Here is a 19522-nt window from a genome sequence, read left to right as displayed (position 1 = left end):
GTCACCTTTTCTCTCCCTGTTTTTCAAATCCACTAAGATTTCAAAGACTTTCCTTTTAACAGTTTTTTCATCTCAAAACTGTATACATTTTCCTTTTTTACTGTTTTGAGGATTGCACATTTCAAATAAACATAATATATAAATAAGTCAAGGTTAAATATGGACATTGTATAGAGAATTTTTTACTTAAGAACATGAGTAAGCTTGTTTGTATGAAGATTTCTTTTATTTTTATTTTTTTTTATTACCTGTTAATGTCTAAATATTATGGTGTATTGTGCTAATAAAAAGTAGTATTTGTTTGTATTCCTTTTTCGAATAGTACAGCTGGGTGGCAATGGAAAAATTCAATTTTACTTTTTTTTTTCTTTTTGTCTTCAGCTAAAATACTACAGTCTTGAACCTTTATATCTTGGATCCTGAAGACTGTCGCAGTTTTCACTATTTGCTGTGTGGTTGGCTATTTTCAGGAATTAATATGGCTTTTAAATTTTTTTTCCCTTATGTGTCTACCTGCAAAGGTGGGAGATGGTGGCATTTGTCCATCTTACTGGGTGGTGAACTTACAGCCTTAACTATGGAATTAAGCTTGTAGTGGTGGTGGGCGAGAGGGATTTCCTTGGAAAGACTTCTCTTAGCCTTTCTGATTGTATTATAAACTACTTTTTTTCAGTATGTCAGGTTGAGTAGCATGAGCAAATGAGGAAAGCAGTGACAGTTCTGTTTTGTTAAACAAGTTGTTCCTGTGCAGAACTAATTAGAGCAAGTTAATGTTGTGATGGTATAGGCTATTGAAGGCTGCTTACAGAATAAGGTCTGTTAAAGCTGTTACTGCCTTATGTGCTTGAAAACTCTGATCAGAAGCTCATGGTGTCTGATGGTGAACATCTTTTAGCCTCATATCGCTGTGATGTGCACAACTTAAATGTCTCCATAGGTGTATCTCATTAACCCTCCTTTTACGCTCTATTCTGGTTTCTTTACAGCTCTCAATTCTAAATAATTTTTTTCAAATGTTATAATTTCAGAACAAATGGAATTGTCTTTGTGCCAGGTTAAAAGAAAATAGAATACACCAGTTCTGCTGTTGAAGATGAATTTTCCTCTCTTGGTTATTAAATATGTGTCAAATGGTGATTATTAGGAGTGATTTTGTGGAAATCAGCAGTGCCTGACTAGTGTCACTTAATATTGTGATGTCATCATTTGCGAAATGCAGACTTATAGTCTCTTCTGGGATCATGCTTTTACAATAGCAGATAGTAGCTGAATCCTCTTTAAATTATCTGCTTATTTCTATTTTTGTATCGTGGTAATGGAATGAACTGCTCTGCTGGAATAGAGCAAAAGAACTACTGTGTTTACCAGCTGGGTATGCTGCAGAAGGCAGGTGCCGACCAAACAGGTAATAAAACAATAGAATTATTTGAAAAAAAATTGTAACATTTACTTGCTTAATGTCAACAGATGTGGTATTAATGAACCACAGAATTTAACATAATGAAGCTGTTGAGGAACTCAATAGGTTTTTTTAACTTAAGGTGGTTTGTCCTGTAAATATGTTTGAATTTGAAAGTAGGTGGGGTTTAGTTTTTTATTTTCTATTCCTTACTGATACTTTTTAGGAATATTTTTACTTTAGTGAAAATTTAGGTGAAATACTGAGTCTGACAACTATTTTTAAGTACAAAAGTATTATAGAAGATCTCAAACTAACCAACCAATCAAAAAAACTACTCCTGGCATCAAAAGCATAAAAGTATTATTTTTATAGCACCACCTAGTTGGGTTTGACTATATCTGGCCTAAAAATTTTGTGTGGAATTCAAGTGATGAGGGATTTGGTTTTTGTTTGGTTGGTTTTTTGGTTTTTTTGGTTATTAAAGCATTTATTGTATCACCTTTCAAAATGTTAACTCAATTAGTATATACTTTGTTTTAAAGCTGAAAATAGGACCTTGGAAATATATGCTCTCTAATGTGCCTTTTTAAAATATGTAGTTTCTGTCAGAATGGTTTCCAGTGTATTTTAGAAATCTTTTGTAACTGTCTTTTTAGATGTATAAGGTTGTTAGAACTGTAGAAGAAAACCATAACTCGTTGTAGTATTTGCATATTGATTGTATGCATCACAGTGCTTAATAGATGTTGGTAAGAGAACAGTCAGTTTTTTAAAATTTGCTGTAGCATTTAAGAGTTGACAGGTTTTCAGTTTTAAAAATTTCTATCTCCAAAAAGCTACAATTCAAATAAAACATAGAAAGCTGAGCTTGGAAGGTTCAGGTTGTAGCATTAAAGAAAGGGAACACCATGGCTGCCCTGTGTGAACTCGCAAATGGCAGCTGTACCTGTGGTGTGTGAAATGTGCCCTTCTGTTGCAGTTCTGTGCTTTTGGTTGTGTTGTAAGGCAGGGTAGCTAATAACGTGGAACTGTCTTAGTGGCCGACTGTGTAAGTCAAATCTGCAAGAACTGCACAAGAGATGTTAATTTTATCAGTGACGTGAGTATTCTCGTTGTTCACAGGGTCCATGTTATTTCTGTGTATGGGAAATGTGCTTCCCTTCAAGTGCTCCTGCTAGGAGAGCAAAACTAAGCCAACAGGAATGTGTTCTTTGGTGGTAAAGAAATGAATAATAGAGCTGTAACTGCCTCGGGGTTATTAGCAGGGGCTGGATATGCATTTTAGTGCCTGTGAGCACTTGCCCCTGTAATACCAGCAGCTCTGCAGGGCATTTTCAGCTCTGAGTTGCATCTCTGATGAGCCTTGTACAGGAAAGGATGACCGTGGCCCCAATGGCTGTGTGGAACAGAAGTTAGTTTCTGTACCCAAGTTCAGAGTTTCAGTTAGAGAAGACTGGGGGGGTTGGTGGACAACTAAGCACCATGGCTTTGCCCCCCGTCTGACACAAGCTGCTCGCTTGTATTCAGAGACTGCTCCATAATACTGTTTGGGATCCAGAATACTATTTACATAAAAATCTCTAACCCTCTCTCCTTGTTTTCTTATCGCTGGAGATAGCATTGTTTTGCTTGAGTAATACCCCAGGAAATTTTTCTGTGTATATTTTCCATAAGCAGTAATAAGTGAACCTTTCCTAAGGGCCTTTAGAACCTGCTCTTGAAGCTCTTTGAAACAGAAGGTAGGGAAAGGAGATTTTGGTTTGATTTGAGTGCATTTTTACAAGCGGATCAGGCTGATCTAACAGTTTGCTGTCAGTGAAAAGGGCAATCTCACTCCCAGCTGTGCAGCCCTTCCCCATCTTCTGTTGGGTGCTGGTGTGGCTTTTCCCTGAGCTGATTAATTGCACAATGCCAGCAGAAAATGTTCTAATATTTTTGGGGCAGTTTTTTTGAGATGAATTGGCAAGGGGAATTAACTCACTGAGAGGGCCTTTTGGGTCACTAGTGGGGGCAGCATTAGATGTCTTACCATCACCAAAAGTAGCAGTCACCTTCTGGATACCCTCTGTTTTAATTGATTTGTGGAAAACGAACTCTTTAATATTTTAGATAAATGGAAACACAAGCATGTCTCCTGAGTTTTATTTTAAGTGCAGTGATGATATGTTTTATTATTACTGCTTATAAGCAGATACAATGACCACTGGGTAGATGTTTTTTAAGTAAGGCATTAGCTTCAGATGGAGTCAATAAAGAACTGAAATAAGGTCCAGCAAATCTTTTTAACAGTAAGCCCAAGTGCAAAGAGAGTATGCTTCTGACTTCTTTATTTTACCTTAATATGGAAAATTGGCTATAGTTATATTTAACTGTTTTTACAAACGTTATGGCATGGCTTAGTTTTAGGAGACATCTCAAATATTATTTTTGACCTTATTTTTTGAGATCTTTTTTAAAAATTGTGTTGTGTACTTGACTGTATGCCTAGTACATGTATGTACACCAAAGCCTACAGCTTTTGGTGTAGCTGTCTTAGGGTTTCATCAGAAGAATAAACATGCAGGAACTTACTTTGGTTGATTTGTGAAGTAATTGTAACTTAGTGCTTCTTTCAAGGTGAGTATCAATACAAATGAAAGGTGGATCTAAAATTACCTTTTCTTCATACTTAACAGGTACTCATGTGGAGTATATGTATATAAGGAGGTAATTCACTTGTTTTCCTCTGGGGAAAAGAGTTTACATTTTTTTCTTTATTGCTATTATTCACTTAATAGATTATCTTTGTATCACATTTGCAGGGTCTCGTGTGCATCTGCTGGCACTTTAAAGGTTTTCTCAGGCTTTGGTATATTAGTGTAAGGTGTCATATGACAGCTGAATCAATGTAATGGCTCAGTGCTGTCAGCAAGAGATTGAACCTGTCCATCTGTATAGTTGTCTTGTATATTCATTTTTAGTGTTCCTGTTGCATATCTATCTTTGGTGAGACTTTATCTGGCTAAACCAATAGGAAACACCCCTTTCCTTCCAATACCAACAGATAGGCAGCAAACTGGAACACTGTGAGAAGGAACCAACAGCAAATTTAGGAAGTGAATGTTAGTAACCCTGCTGTTTGGACTTTGTTTTTCTGTTCTTTTTGACTATCTATCTTGCAGATTGTGAGCTGAAGAGTAAGAAGTAATGAGAACTCCAGTTTATTAAGGGAAAAAAAATTAAAGATGAAATTGAACAATATTTAGCTGCAAATATTCTTTGAAACATTGGGCTAATTCTTTGAAACAGTGCAGATAAAACTTAGTGGGGAATTGTAAATATCTTTTGACCTTTCCAATCCACAGTTACTTTAAGGTAGTTGTGAGAGGGACAAAATAAAGCTTTTAACTTGGAAGGAGAGAGGGAGAGACATGATACATGTGGGGGATGAAAGAAAATTTAACATAGACAGAAAACCAAGCAAGTCTTCAGAAGATTCTGTAAAAGCTGATAAAGGAGAGTTGTGAAGTGCTAAAGTCAACAAGATGTGGAGAAACTTGTGAAAATAATATCTGCTACTGTAAAACTATTCTCTCTGTGATATACTGGTAATACAAGGACATAAAAATATTCTTTTAAATCCTTTGTGTCTAAATTGTCCACAGGCCTTGAAAGGGACATTTTGAGAGGGAAAGAAGAATTTAGCATGTTGTTCCTTTTTGATTTATACTGTAAATATCTTGCATGCAGAACAGATTTTAAAACTTACTCTATTTTCGATAACATCTGTTAGTGATGCCAGGATAGAGTATATAAGATGCTGAACAGCATGTAAAATAAAAATATCAGCTTATTTTTAAGGAGCCATTTTGAAATAAAAAACTGTTATCCTTTAAAACACATCAAAGTTTATCACTGGGCTAAAAAATCCAAAATAATATCACCCCTGATGTTCAAGAAAGCATTTGTAAGGTCACTATAGTATTTACTAGCAGGATTAAGTCAGCAGTTGCATATGAAGATTCTACACTAGTCATATCAGCAATTCAGAGTTAAGTTACAGAAAGATTATAATTGGAACATTTTGTTAAACAGTTTTTCCCTTGTCAGTTGAAAAGGGAAGAACTGTGTTTCAAATGGATAAGTTTTAGTTTGTAGGTGATATGACTAGTCTTAATCTCCTTTAGGGTTTTTTTTTTCTATTTCTAATGAAAATGTGACTAGTAAATGGAAGAGTCAGATACGACATTTTTCAGTAATTTATTATATTTTTGATGACTCTTGGTAGTTTCTGTTGGCTGCATTTGTTAACTGTTTTATGTCTTGGTTTGCAAACTGTGTTTCTAGTTACTTTTGTTCTAAGCTCTTCAACAACAGAATGATTCCTCACCTGTGACTGCTAACTTTATATGGGTTCCTTATAAGAAGTATTATGTGGATCCAAACTGAGGGAAAAGTAATTTCAACTACTTCTTAATCAAGGGCACTTTTGGAAAGTGTTTCTACTTTCGGTAAATGTCATTCTTTGTGTCTCTAACTTATCACTGAATAACCTTTAGTTACTCTTTAAATAAGAAAATGTCATGAGTGTTGTCTTCATTTGGGAATATGTTCTCTCAGTTAGTAAATGCTATTGAAGAATACCTGTGGTTTGTTAAGTGCTGTTAGTGGTGGTTGTTTTACTTGACATGCATCTTCTTGCTCTCCAGCCAAATTCTGAAAGGTCCCTTCAAGCACAAACCCACCCATACAGGAGGGTTCTTGGCTCAGGCTTGAAGGTTCTTGATGTTTGCATTTATTTATAAAAGAAAGATTTTGTTATGAAAAATCCAAATGCACTACTGACTTGAAGAGATAGGTAAAACTTTCAGAAAGCCATATCACTTTAGCAGTGGCACCTTCTGATTCAGTTTCTTTCTGCAGCAGTTTTTCATGAGATGCTCTGGATGTTCATGACTTGGTATATCCTCACTTTATAAGCTGTGCAGCACCCCTTATATGGAGATACTACATAAATAATAATAATTCTTTAGTGCATTAGTACTGATGAGTTCTGTAGTGACAAGCATGTGTGGTGGACCCTGATTGCTTGTGAGACTTTCAGTCCTCATTGTTAAGACCGGTATGGCAAATATAAACTTCAGATACTCTAACATCAGGATACTGTTGCACAGTCATATTAGGCACTGACTCAAAACGGTCTGGTGTCTCTTGGCATCTCTTAAAAATCCAGTGAGAGCCTTGTCTCAGTTACTTCGAGAAGATGACTGGCCGAAGGAAGGATATTTTTTAATTTCAAAGTATTTTCTAACTTGAAACATGATACCTAGGAAATAATACATATAAAAGCAGCTCATAACTTGTATAAAAATATTGTATTATTTAGTATGTTGTTTTCAGTTAATTAGAGTTAGTTTAAAAGTGTTTTTTCTTTATTGGTTGGAATTTCCATTAACTCCTGTTTCATGGAAGGAGCTGCGTAGAACAGAATAGCTTAATTTGCCCAGATGTCGATGAAGTTATACCATACACATTTATTAGGGGCATTGTATGTTTGGACAATTGACATCTTCATGTCACTTAGTGAAATGAGCAGTATCCATCTTCTGTATCAGTAGATAATATGACTGACAAATAAAGAGCAGCCAGTTGCTGAATGGAAAAAACCAAAGCATGTTCTTCACATTATGTGAACATGTTTTTACCACCTGATTTCAGTTCTTCATTTTTCATTAACTCGTAGGGATTGTGTTGGTGTGATACTGTCCCTTTCCATCTGATCTGCTCTGCCAGATGCAGGAGCATGGATGGAGAGCTACCTGCTGTGTGTCGGGGGGAGTGCTGTGCTTTGTAGCTGCTGCCCCATGTACATCTGCTGGCAGAGGCTGTTTTGTAGTCCACCAGCCAAGGCACTTTAAAGAACTTTGTGTTGTGAACTCTTTGCACAACTTTCACACAAATGCAGCCTTGTTTTAAACTTTTAGTGTGTGTTAGGTGTTTGCTATCTTAACTGTTGCATTTAGCTGCCCTTGGGTTTGTTACTACTTCTGGTTCTCTCCTTTCTGATTTTTTTATTTCTTTTCTTGCATTTCTTTAATGTAGCAGCACACTTGCTCAAGATAAAGGTTCAGAAATGATACTCATAAATTCTGTTATTTCTGACTTGCAAAGCAATGTGTATTTTACCTTTTAATTACCTTTTTTAATCTTAAAAGTATCTCTATTTTGTATGTATGCTTCAGGTTCCTACAAGGGTATCTGTAGATAGATGTACAGATGTACAGAGACGCAAAAGCTGTAAAATTCAGCATTAACAGCACTTAATTGTTTAAATCCTGGTAACTAAAGCATTAAAAAATGCACTGTAAGTATTTGCTGGCTCCAGAATGAAGAAATATGCCATTTAGTTCAACTGTGAAGAATGCCATATTAATGTAATTATTCTATTTATTTCTTATATTGAGTGGAGGAGCTCCACATGCTCCTGCCCTGTGTAACTGAAACATTGGGAAAGGCAATTGCAGGAGCTGAAACCTCAAGAGAAAATTGCCTGTCCATGCCTTGCAGAGTTTACCCCTATAGGTGATTTTCTTTAACATTTTTTTCTTTAAAGTTTTCCCGGATGAATCCTAAACTTTCAGTGGTGTTTTTCTCCGATGCTTTCGATAAGGATAGAGTAACTGATCCTCGCATGATACAAATATGATGTTTCCCGTAAAAGTGGCACAGACATTCAGCAGCTTGGGAGGAGCAACAAAAATAGAAACATAACTGATTTGTAGCAGTTGTCTTAAGGCCTTGTAGGGTAACAGAGTTAAGCCTTTCCTTACTCTATCCATTTAAACGCCCAGCAACTAAGCAGGGATTTTCTGTGTAGCTCCGTAACTATTTCCAGGTTCTATTTAAAAGGCTGGTGAAAACCCAAGAGCTGGTTCCCCAAACCTAGTGTGTTGGTATGTTAATGCTGAAGCACAGTGAGGAGGCTGATACAGTTATTTTAGGTTGTCCAACATAACTAATCAGGCTTTATATGTTTAAGGTTTTTGTGCAGTCATTGAAGATTGAAATTGAGCACCTTAGAGGGAGTAAATCACTGTGTTTTCTAGAATTTTAATTACGGGGTGCCTGTGAAAATTGAGAAACTTGGATTTGTAAGGCATTTGAGATATGGTAAGAGCTTTAGGTTTGTGTATTGCTTTACCTGTCTCATTTCCTCTTGGAGGGAGATTGGTTAAATATCATCTCAGAACTGCCTGTTGCAGTGTTTGAGATGTTTCACCTTTTTATTACCTATTTGTTTCCTTGTAATCTTATGATGTTTGCTGATCTGGAAAGCTAGATTTTCAGGAAGGGCCACATACCTGTTTAGTCTAAATCCTTGCAAAGGTGGTAAGGTCTTTGTTAAACTACCTTGAAAACTGTTTAATTGTTCAGGATTTAATTATTCTTTCCTGGAAGTTGTGGGGAATTCTTTTTCTTTTTTTTTTTTCTTTTGAGGCAGGCTTATTCTTCAATAAAGACAATATTAACATACTGAAAAGGTAAATATTAACTATATCCTCTTTGATCTTACTGAAAGACTGCAAGAAAGGCGTGCATCTTCAATGTCCTTCCAAAATGAGCTGGAATTTACTTAAGTGGGAAATATTTGTAGTTCTTTCTCTGAATGCATTTTCTGTCAGTCTATATCATCCTGAAAATGAATGTAGTAGAACTGAAAACTGCAAAGAAACTTTTGGAAGCAACAGTGACTGCATGTTTTTTATGTAACTTAAAAGAATGCCTTTAGCTGTGGTTTTAAAATTGAGTGTTTATGCTGGAATGATTAATGTAAATTATTTTGTAGGGGGATGAATAAACAAATCATATTCTTTTATTTTGACCGTCTTGGTAGAAAAGAGCAAGAGCTGCTTTGGGGGTTTGAGGGAGGAAGATAGTATGATATGCATATACTCCTAGAGAAACAAAACTATTGTAAAACTGGGGAATAATACTTCAAATGAGGTGGAGGGGGTGGGGAAGGAAATGAAGCTAGAAATCTGTAATGTTCCCTGTGAAACATATATATATGACTTATGTTGTTTCTCTGTCATTTAAAAGCAAACTTTAAGAAGTTAAATATTGCTCTAAAGATAACATATACAGCAATATCTTCAGTCCTGATACAACCCCTTTCCCGCACACACCTTTTCAGCCTGTAGAGGTGAAGCTAAAAGAACACTGTGAACCATAAGTTGTTTTGGTCTTGCATACCAGTGTTTGCCACAGGCCAAAGCTGCAGCAGTTAGTAAGCATGTGGCACTTACTTTATGTATGTTTTTCAAAACAGTTGCCAGCAATGTCTCTGGGCAGCTCCAAGAAAATGGCATGATGCTGTTTGAATTAAAGGAGAGCTGTACAAACAGCCTTTGCATACACATTTGTAGTAAATATATTGATCTACTGTGTATAGTGTTCCTTTTAGAAATATTTTTATTAAAGACCTAATTCTGCAAATAAAGATAAGTTCTGTTATCTGTGCTATCTACACTATGATAGTTTCAGATCTCTTATATTGCTTGGGTCCTCTAGCTACTTAAAACACTCAGGGCAAATCTTACCTGTCGTGTGACTGGGCTTACTATACATGTGCTGAAGGTATCTACAAGGTATGTGTTGAAGTGCCAAATAGACTTTGCTTGTACAGGTCAAGTATGCTATGGATTAATGGTACTGTGAATGGACAGTCTAATACTTCCTGGAGCAACTGGACTTAGGACACATGAATCTTGTAATGTATCAGTCTATTTGCAGCCTGAATTCTGCAGAATGAGGTTGCTGAAGCAGCCTGAGCAATTTGCTTCTAGCCATCCTCTTTACTAATAGTTTTTCATATCTGAGCAGAAAGCATAGTGTGGACTGGATACTGGCATTAATTGTTTTAGTGCAGTGCAAACAGCTTGTGTCTGCAGATTGAGCACTTCTGCTTTACAGCACCTACAGTCCTATTCTTGCCACTTTCTGTTCAGAGATTACTGATACCAGTGTGCTCATTCATGCATACCTCACCTTGATTTTTGAGACAGTAGCAAAGAGATAGACTTTATAGTAGTCTGCTCCATTTAGTAGTGAAATTGATAACTGGTCCAGAATCAAAAGCTGTGCAGATATTGGGGTCTGTATGTAAACTATGTATTTATGGGAACTGTGTAATGTCCAGTCTACTAATGAAAGTATGCACAAATCATCAATTCCAGAGTTTCTTTTTGGATTTTTTTTCGTACATAAACCGGCTCCAGATCAAAGCTATTGACTTATATTTAAATGCAAGTGCTTTCTTTCCCATTTTATGTAAAATAGTAAAATATTAATCTTATGGAAGCCTCCTCTTATAAGTACGCAAAAGTGATAGCTATTTTTAGTGGTCATACTTGTTGCTCTCAATGTTAAACACAGTGTACTTTCCAGAACTCCGTTTCATTTTCCTTTCTGAGAATAAGGAACTGGAAGAGAATCCATACTGTGGATGACATTTTCTAACACGATTGTAGCAATACACGACGATGATATCTTGTAACTCTGCGTGTTGAGTTTTATTGGGTTCTTCTCAGTGAACTAGCCTCCTCCGTACTTGGCAAGGTTCAGAGGCTTGTAATCCATAGTTTTTCTTTCCTGCTTCTACTTTTCTTGTTTTGATTAAAAATAAAACAAAAAGTTACATTTCAAACTTTGTGGTTTATCCTGAAATCTTCTATTTGTTCCAGTATCTGGTAGGTTATTTCATTAGCTAGTTTCAAAGGAAAATCAAACCGAAAAAGACTGAAATGGCAGTCATCTTTGGTTATTAAGAGCATTTAAATTGGGTTGTGAGAAAAAAGAAATGTTGGAAGGCTTGTGCACAGTTATACAGTAAGATAATGTTTATGACCTTGATGCTTCTATGATAGGTCTAAGATACTGACAGATTACTCCACTTGCTAAATGGACTTGTACTGATAACTTGTTTTCTCTCCTTTTTTAGGGGAGAGGGGAGGGCTGGTGAAAGTATTTTGTGTAAGCTGTTCGTAAATCTTTTAAATTAATTATGTCCATTTAATCAAACTTGTTATCTCTGTGCATGTATGTATGAAAGCATATGTATCCAAGTAGTATTAAAAGAACATTCTTCTCAAAATATTTTTGCTTCTAATATTCCTGATCTTTAATACATCTACTGAATCTTTGGAAGGAAAACCTTATAGTCTTGGTACATACAGTTGTCACTTCTTAAAAGTTGTTAATGGACTAATACTCTCTATTGAGTTAAGAGCATTTAAAATTAATTGCTAGTATCCTTGAGGAAGCCCAATTAATGGTGATCTTTAGGTGGTAGTGTGAATAAATAACAGTGCTACAAAATATCAAATGTCATGGCAGAAGACCATGTAACTTGCTTGGCCAAACGCTTCAATGTCATAAATAAATACAAATTTTGAAAAATATTTCCTAACATTCATTTGATTTTAAAACACTACTTTACAGAAATACTGACAACTTCACTGTTTGTTGAAAGTCGTTTTAACTCCAGAAGGTGGAACATGGAGATTAGTATTTCTGTGGGGTTGTTTTAGTATATCTCCTGGGGTTTCTGGGGTATTTGTTTTTTAATAAGCTTCTGGTGCTAATAACTTAAAAAATAAAAGCTGAGGGGGGGGGGGGAAAGGACAACTACAAAGAACCCAAACTGTATTTTAAAAAGTCATTATTTTTGAGGTGCTGAGAGAGTTGGCTCATGATTTTGGAATGCACACTGTTAACAACGATTCCTTTGAAGAACACTCTGTAGCCCAGTGTTAAAAGCAGTCAGAGACCAACCATAATTAATACAGTCTTTCAAATTAGTGGTGAAATTCATCAGCCAGTTCCAAAATCTGACCTTTATATCCTACTCATAACAAAATACAACCTCTGTTATATCTTACTTAGTAAGAGGGAAAAGGAATGTTTGAAGTGCAACTTTGAATTTATTTATAAAGGAGTGATGAAAAGGAATATGAGGTAATACTGCCTACTACATGGGCAGTATTACCTGAAACAGGCTTATGAAAGAAAGTTTGATGCAATGTCCCAAAGAGTTGCTTTGTGTGGATGCCTGTCTGGGAAGAAAAAAGGACTGTTTGGATATAGGTAGTAATTTAGTATCTTGTTATAGAAAAATATTTTTTGCAGAGGGAAATTTGGATTATTTTTAGTCTATCAAAACTGAGTGATGTTACCAGTCTCTCTCTTTTAATAAAACTGTTCTCCTGAATGACAGCAGCTCTGTTGGTGGTTGAACCAAGTTAGGAGAGTGATGGGCTTCTCCTGCCCTTTCTCCAGTGTCCTGCTGGCGTGGCATGTTAGACCTGTCATTTAGAACCTCTTAGCTGGACATCAGCTGGTTTATGTTACCTCCCTATTAGTGATAATTATGTTGTCTTTTTGGGGTGGGGGATAGAGATGAAAAAAACCACAAACAAACAAAACCAAAACCACAAAAACCCCTGCAAACCTTAAAAGTATTTGATGTACACTGTTCCTAAGTCTTTTCAACAACTTCAGATAATTTGAGTTTATCTGAGGGTACAGATCTTATTTCTTCCTCATGCCTTGTTTACTCCTAGTACAGGGTGGGTGTCAGTTCTGAATGATCCAGATTTTTTTAAAAATTACCCTCAAGCAGATTTAATCAGTCTGCCTTGGATCCACTTGATTAATTTTTTGGTTCATCTGTATGGTGTGGGTCAAATTATAATTTAAGTAGACCTAATGACCTAACAGTCATTAGACCTAAGGTCTACTGTTAGCAGCCACTGCCCCAGTAATCTCAGTATCCAGTTCTCTCAATTTCTGTATTTGACCCAAGGCTAGCATTATATGTGTAGTTTGGTGGCAGTTGTGGAAACAAGCATTGTTTTCTCCATGTCATTGCTTCCTGTCAGTATGTAGAAATCTTTCTGAAATTTTTGACTACTTTTAGATTTGTCCAATAAAATTTTGGAATACCTTCAGATGTGTTTTTGACCTTTGTAAATATGCCACCTCAAGCTGACAGAGAGCCATCACCTTTTGATTGTACCTGGTAGTGTGGGCAGAGTGAAGGAGGTTTGTCTCAAACTGCTTTACCCTGTGCTGAAGTGGGCAAAGGCTATTGGCGAGGTATCTTACTTTATCCTAAAAGAGTGGCATTAAAGCCTGAATGCTGTTTAAGGCAGTATTGCATTGCAGTCACTGGAATCCAAACACTTCACACCTTAGAGACTTTCCATTGTGCTGTTTGAGATGATACTGAACAGGGTAAACTATCGGACTTAATTTGTGTTAAGTCCTTAAAAATAAGAAAAAACCCACAAACCAACCTCAAACAGCTAGGAGAATCATAGAAGGGTTTGGGGTGGAAAGGGCCTTGAAGATCATCTAAGCTCCAACCCCCTGCAATGGTAGGAACACCTTTTGCGAGATCAGGTTGCTCAATGGTCCGTTCAGCCTGGCCTTGAACACTTGCAGGGACGGGATGTCCAGATCTGCTACTGGCTGTAGGTGTTGGAGCTAAATCGTCTGTGATTCTTTGGCAGGCATCTGCCCTGGGAATACTACCTATGGCTTTCCTGTCCTCCACTGTGATTCTGTTTTTCACATTTGTGATTTTGCTGATCTCCTAGCGCAGAAGGCATGTTGTGCTTTTGGCACTGTGCAGAGCAGCGCTGGGCAGTTTATTTAATTCATCGCGATCTTAACAGATCGGTTGGAAGTTTATTTAAAACTCAGTAAAGCACAAACAGCTTCTCATAGCCCCTTTTGGTCGTAACTGCAAGTAGTCGATTAGTTTGGCTGCCAGGGGGTGGGTAGATCCCTCACCCTGCCCGTGTGTCTGGTAGCATCCCTCGGGAGGAGCGCGGGTACAGCCTGAGGGCGGGAGCGCGCAGCCCCCGCAGCGGGCGGGGCGGGTGCCCTGCGGCGGGGGCGGCCCCGGGGCGGGGCCCGGCGGGCCGGGAGGGGTCGGTGCCGCCCGGAGCCGCCCCCGGCCCGCCGTCCCCGGGCCCTGCGTCACTCCGGGCCCGGCACGGCCCTCCCGCGGATGCTGGCGGAGGCGGCGGCGCGGCCGGCGCCCCGCTCCGCCCTGCCCGCACCATGCTCAGCCTGCAGGATTCCCTCTTCTTCGAGATCAGTATCAAGTCGCTGCTGAAATCCTGGAGCGGCAGCAGCAGTAAGTATGTCGCTGCACTCCGAACCACGGCAGCGTAGCAGATATCTTACTTTATGTATGTTTATATGTATGTATTTATTTATTTATGTGATTATTGCATGCTGCTATGTGAAATTGCCCTTTAAAAAGCAGCTTTTTAGCAGTGCTGTGTGCTGGTGCAATTTGGCATACCAAGGTGAGAGGTGAGCAAAGTGCGCTATCCGCTTCTTAGTTCTTGTGTAAGATTATATATGTATATATTTATTTTTTATTTTCTTATGCTGCAGTTGTCTGTCTGATAAAGTCCTTTGCACCCTTTGCTGTCCAAGAGAGGTGACAAGTAGATGCTCGTCTCTGCAGAGTTACCAGATGCTGACACTGTGTCTTAGTTCTGTCAAGCTCCAAATGCTCCTTTGAAGCAAATCAGTCACCCTTAGACAGTGTATTTTACAGGGGTCAGTATTTTTGTGCCTCAAGCCTATTATTAAAGCTGCAAGAAGTGCCCACTTTGATCTTCTAAATGGCTTGAAACTAGAGTTTCTAGGAGGATTTCTTTTCTTAATTAAACCAGCAAACCAAGGATGCTGCTCTTGGTTCAGACAACCAGTCTGTCCTCGGATCACCCCTTCACACATGCTTCAATGCAGGGTCTCGGGCCGGGCGCTGCCTGCGCTGTGCTAACGTAAGCACAGCAACTTAATGACGGGTCGCCAGGAGGTGATAAAGATGACGTATTTGAACATCAGCTGAGTATTTCATATTTCTTAAGTGTCTTGTATTTTTAAAAATGAAAAAGGTCAAAAGATAGAGGTGTCTGGTATCTCAGCTTTATGTGTCATTAATTGCTGCTTGAGGTATACTGGGATGCACAGTTTCCACTCACCAAACACTTCATAAAAATACCTGCGTTAGGATTTTTACCCCAATACAAAAGGGTCTGTTTCACCTCTCTGTCTTGTTTGAAGGAATTAGTAAGAAGTTAGTTGTCATACAGCGTATTAATCAGTGCTAGGAGTTTATGCAGCTACTTAGCTGCATAATAGGTCCTAATAGCTCATTCGGACCTGATTTGCTTTTGCACTACCTGCTGTAATTCATGATTTGAACTAATAACTTCTAGACTTATAAGATAAAGCAATGAATATTTCAAAATTGGCATCCTTATAGGTTTTACTTTTTACTTTGTTTAGTTTGTGTCTTGCAAATCAACTATATCTGTTCCAAATTATACCTTGTAATCATACTTGGTGGTTTCTAATGTTTTTGTTGAAGTAAAGATAACCAGAAGGATTTTTCTAATATTTTATAGTAGAAGTTGAAGATGTCTTATGACAATGATGAAAAATCTTTAAAGTTAATTCATGTATATTGTTTCCAAACTAAATCAAATTATAGGATAAATCAGTTACAATAAATTCTATCTGCAACTAGATTAATAATTCTTGAATAGATGAGGAGATAAATTGCAGAATCTAGACTAGCTAATTATCAACTGTAATAAGATAGAGAGTAATAATAACAAAAAGGGTGTCTGACAAGAGGTTATATATGATGCTATGTTTTCTCCTTTATGCCCTCTGTTATGTAAGTTCAATGGAATAAGGTCTTCCTGACTCTTTCATCAGGAAGTGGCACTTAGATCATCTACCAACAAACCGATTTTCTGTGCACACTGATTAGATAGCTGAGGTTTATTTCACTTTTTTCCACAATTGTCGCTCCATTTGTGAAAATTGCTGTGATTGTGGCATAGGTGCATGTCTGCTCTGTAAGCGTGCGAGAGTCGCATCCTGATGGCTCGCTGTGCACACTGGCCAGGAGCAGACCACTCTGTGCAGCCTGTACTGGCTCCAAGTATTGTGATTCACAGGGATACCTTAGTGAGTTGAGCTGGAGCAGGCAAGCTGGTTGCTTTTTTCTGAATCATTTTCTAATCAAGTGATGCAGTGTGTGCAGAGTGAGGAATTACGCAGTATTTATGTTGAGGATGTGTTTGGAAATTCTGGAAACATTCATATGCTAGGAAATTACTTGAGAAAAGTTTCTGCTGTGTTTTCATAAAATTTTTAGATGCAAATGCTACTTTTTATGGGTTATATGATAACTTAAGATTTTTGTATACTAAAGGATGTCAGAAGAGGAGTGCGTATGCTTGCATGCATTTCCATATACATAAAAATAAACATCTTCAGAGAGTGTTTAAGTGTGTAACAGAAAGACAGCAAAGCTCCATGGGTCTGGTTAAGGGCTTGCTAAGCTGGCATAATGTTGCAGTGCTGGGTAAGGTTTTATTGTAGTTGATCTTTTTTCTTTCAGTAACAACAATGAAGTGACATTCATACGGCCTAGTTTCAGAATGCTGTCTCTGTGCCAACAATTTTAGGCATTACTTCTTTTTAAATGGAGTCAGGAATGTTTTTTTAATCCAACAGCAAAGTGAGGATGTTCCTGCTTAAGAATTATTTGCTTACTGAAGTTGTGGATGTAATGGAGGCTTTATACTGGCTTGTCCTTAGGTTGCTTGGCTCTATAGTATTTAAGGAATCTTAGTTGTGATAATGTATCTCAGTGTTCTTGGGTTCTGTTGTTCTGTCCATTGCAGTTTCAATATGTGGTCTCTTTATCTATTTTTCTGAGGTTTAGATTTTGTAGAAAAGATATTAATTTTTATTGTTTATGTTGAACAGAGTAAGAAAGCTCTCAGATTTTGTCTACAAATTCCTTTGTTTAAGGTTAAGGAGATCTGGATGCCATGAGAATTACTATTATTAATGCAGTATGGGGGGGTTTCAAAAACCAAATTTGGTGCTGCTTATAGTGGAAAGCATTATGTAATACATACCTTTTGGTAAGACACAAAATAACTTTTAATGAAAACTAGGCATGTATTTCTGGGACTTAGAGTCTGGACAGGAACAACTGCTTCCAGTAAACACAAGTACAACCCATTACTGCTTTATTAAAAGCTCTTCTGTGTTTCCAGTATATACTGTATTAATAGTCATATCCTGTTTGAAAATGAAAAGTTATTTCTGGATTTTTTTTTTTTAATTTTTTTAATAGTATGTATTGTCTTTCTAATTACTAACATGCAACTTTCTGTTGCTGTGCTGCAGTTGTGCTCTGTCTGGTTAACAGAAGGGACTAAACAGAAGGGTACACCTGTCCTGTGGATGCTTCTCTGTCCTTAAACTCGTCTCTATCTTCTTCTGGTAAATCAGTTTTGGGGGTGATTCATGAGATTTTTGGTACCGTCCTGCTCAGCTTGATTCAGAAGTCATGCATATATTTCAAGAACCCGTGCTGGTTAAAAGAACAGGGCTGCACTTAGCATCGTGCCTGCCAAAGCTACGCTGAGGTCGTTGCCCTTGACCTCCTTTTGATAAGAGTTGTGACAGTGATTTTTGAAGTTACTTTTACTTCTGAGCCTGGGAACAAAGTCCTGCCAGGAAAGCGAGCTGCATCTGCCTGTACAGCAATTGGTTTTGAAACTGTTATAAAATCAGAAAGAAATGGAGCAACTTTTAAAACAAGTGAATTATTGGAGCTGGGGCTGCCAGGTGCTGACAAGCATGTGAAAACTGGGGAGCTGCCTGGTAGATACTTCTGAATCATTCTTTCTGTGAATGAAAAAAAGCACTTGAAGTTGAATACTCCCTTATCTTCCCATAGGATTAGTCTGACTGAAGATTACTTCCTCCTTTACCAACCAAAAATGAATTCTTGGCTCTCAAGAGAGGTTCTGCTCTGATAGTGCAGTATTTAACAAAATAGCTGTAATGGATTCATTTTTATCCCGTGACTTTTTGTTTTATGACAGCAATGAAGCTATAATTTAAATAAGAAAGGTGAGATCACATTACAGTGCCATGATAGGAATGTATATGAAAAAGGACCATATGAAGAATTGTGGAACAAATGTTTCCTTGACAGTCTTATTCTCTGGGACGAGATAGAGTGAGCTGAAGTATATATGGAGGTGTGCATGGCTTTTTAGCAAAAGCACAGATTTGCTGCTTTTGTTGTAATTTGCTTGTGTATTATACTTTTTAAAAGTGATAAAATGCACAATTTGTTAATATTTTAGAAAAAATTGTTGTATGATAAATTTCAACTTGTTTTCTCAGCATCTGTTAAACTGCAAAGAAAAATGAAACCTGAGGAAAAAAATTGGTCTGAGATGTTACATGATTACTTCCCCTCCAGACTGTCCTTTGGGCTAAGAGTTATTCATGTCAGTGCTCTAGAGAACTTTCATACTTTTTTTTAAATTCCAGTGGAAAAATTAATATTACTTTGCTGTCTACAGAAATGTTATTTTCATGAGATATGATTTTTTGTGCCTTCTTAAACAGTAATAGTAATTAAATAAATTAAATGAGTACAATATCAAGTAAGGCATTAACTTTATTTCTCTAATGTTAAGCATCCCAAATAAATGTTCAGTCTTTTTTGCAGGAAACTTTTCCTAGTTCTAACCTTGACTTCAAAGAATCATGTTAGTAGTCGCCTTGTATGCTGAAACGTGATAGGCTGTTTCCAGAGAATGTAACAATTTTTCCTTATGGTTAAATCTTCCAGAATTGTTTTGACATATTGAAAAGTGAAATTTTTAAATGAAAGATGAGTTCAAATTTATGTTAAGTTTTGAAAAAGCTACTAAATTCCACTTTTCTAAAAAAAATGCATCCAAGTGTACTTCTTGTTAGTAAATATACTTACAGGTCCCTGTACTGCTGGAGGAGCAAATTTGTTTGCTATAGGAGGGGCATATGATGGCTTTTCTACAGTCTGTCAGTTGTCATGGGAAAAGCAATTTTTTGTCAGTAGTTCATCACCCAATTTATTGTGGAGTGTAACCTCCATATTTGGCTCTATTTATGAATGTGACTTATAATGATGGCCTCTTGTGCAGTACATCTTAAAGCACATAATGAGTTATTGCAATTCCTGATGTA

The 19522-nt window shown here is 37.2% G+C and overlaps 1 protein-coding gene across 8 annotated transcripts in view; it reads left to right on the top strand.

The window, feature by feature from the left end:
* FRYL (FRY like transcription coactivator) overlaps positions 1-19522 on the top strand; it is a 135817-nt gene that overhangs the window by 404 nt on the left and 115891 nt on the right. Inside the window, exon 1 of one of the 8 annotated variants that reach the window (XM_027717713.2) lies at positions 14467-14585. The exons of the other annotated variants lie outside the window; for them this stretch is intronic. Within the exon in view, the coding sequence (XP_027573514.1) occupies positions 14510-14585 (76 nt within the window). The 5' untranslated portion in view covers positions 14467-14509. Of the gene's footprint in view, positions 1-14466; positions 14586-19522 lie in introns of those variants that run through there. 8 annotated transcript variants of the gene reach the window in all.

The sequence above is a fragment of the Pipra filicauda genome, unplaced genomic scaffold, assembly GCF_003945595.2.
Source record: "Pipra filicauda isolate LSUMZ 115617 unplaced genomic scaffold, ASM394559v2 scaffold116_size3395265_pilon, whole genome shotgun sequence".
Classification (NCBI taxonomy): Eukaryota; Metazoa; Chordata; class Aves; order Passeriformes; family Pipridae; genus Pipra; species Pipra filicauda.
The sequence above is the reverse complement of the archived record's forward strand: the minus strand, read 5'-3'. Positions and strand labels throughout refer to the sequence as shown.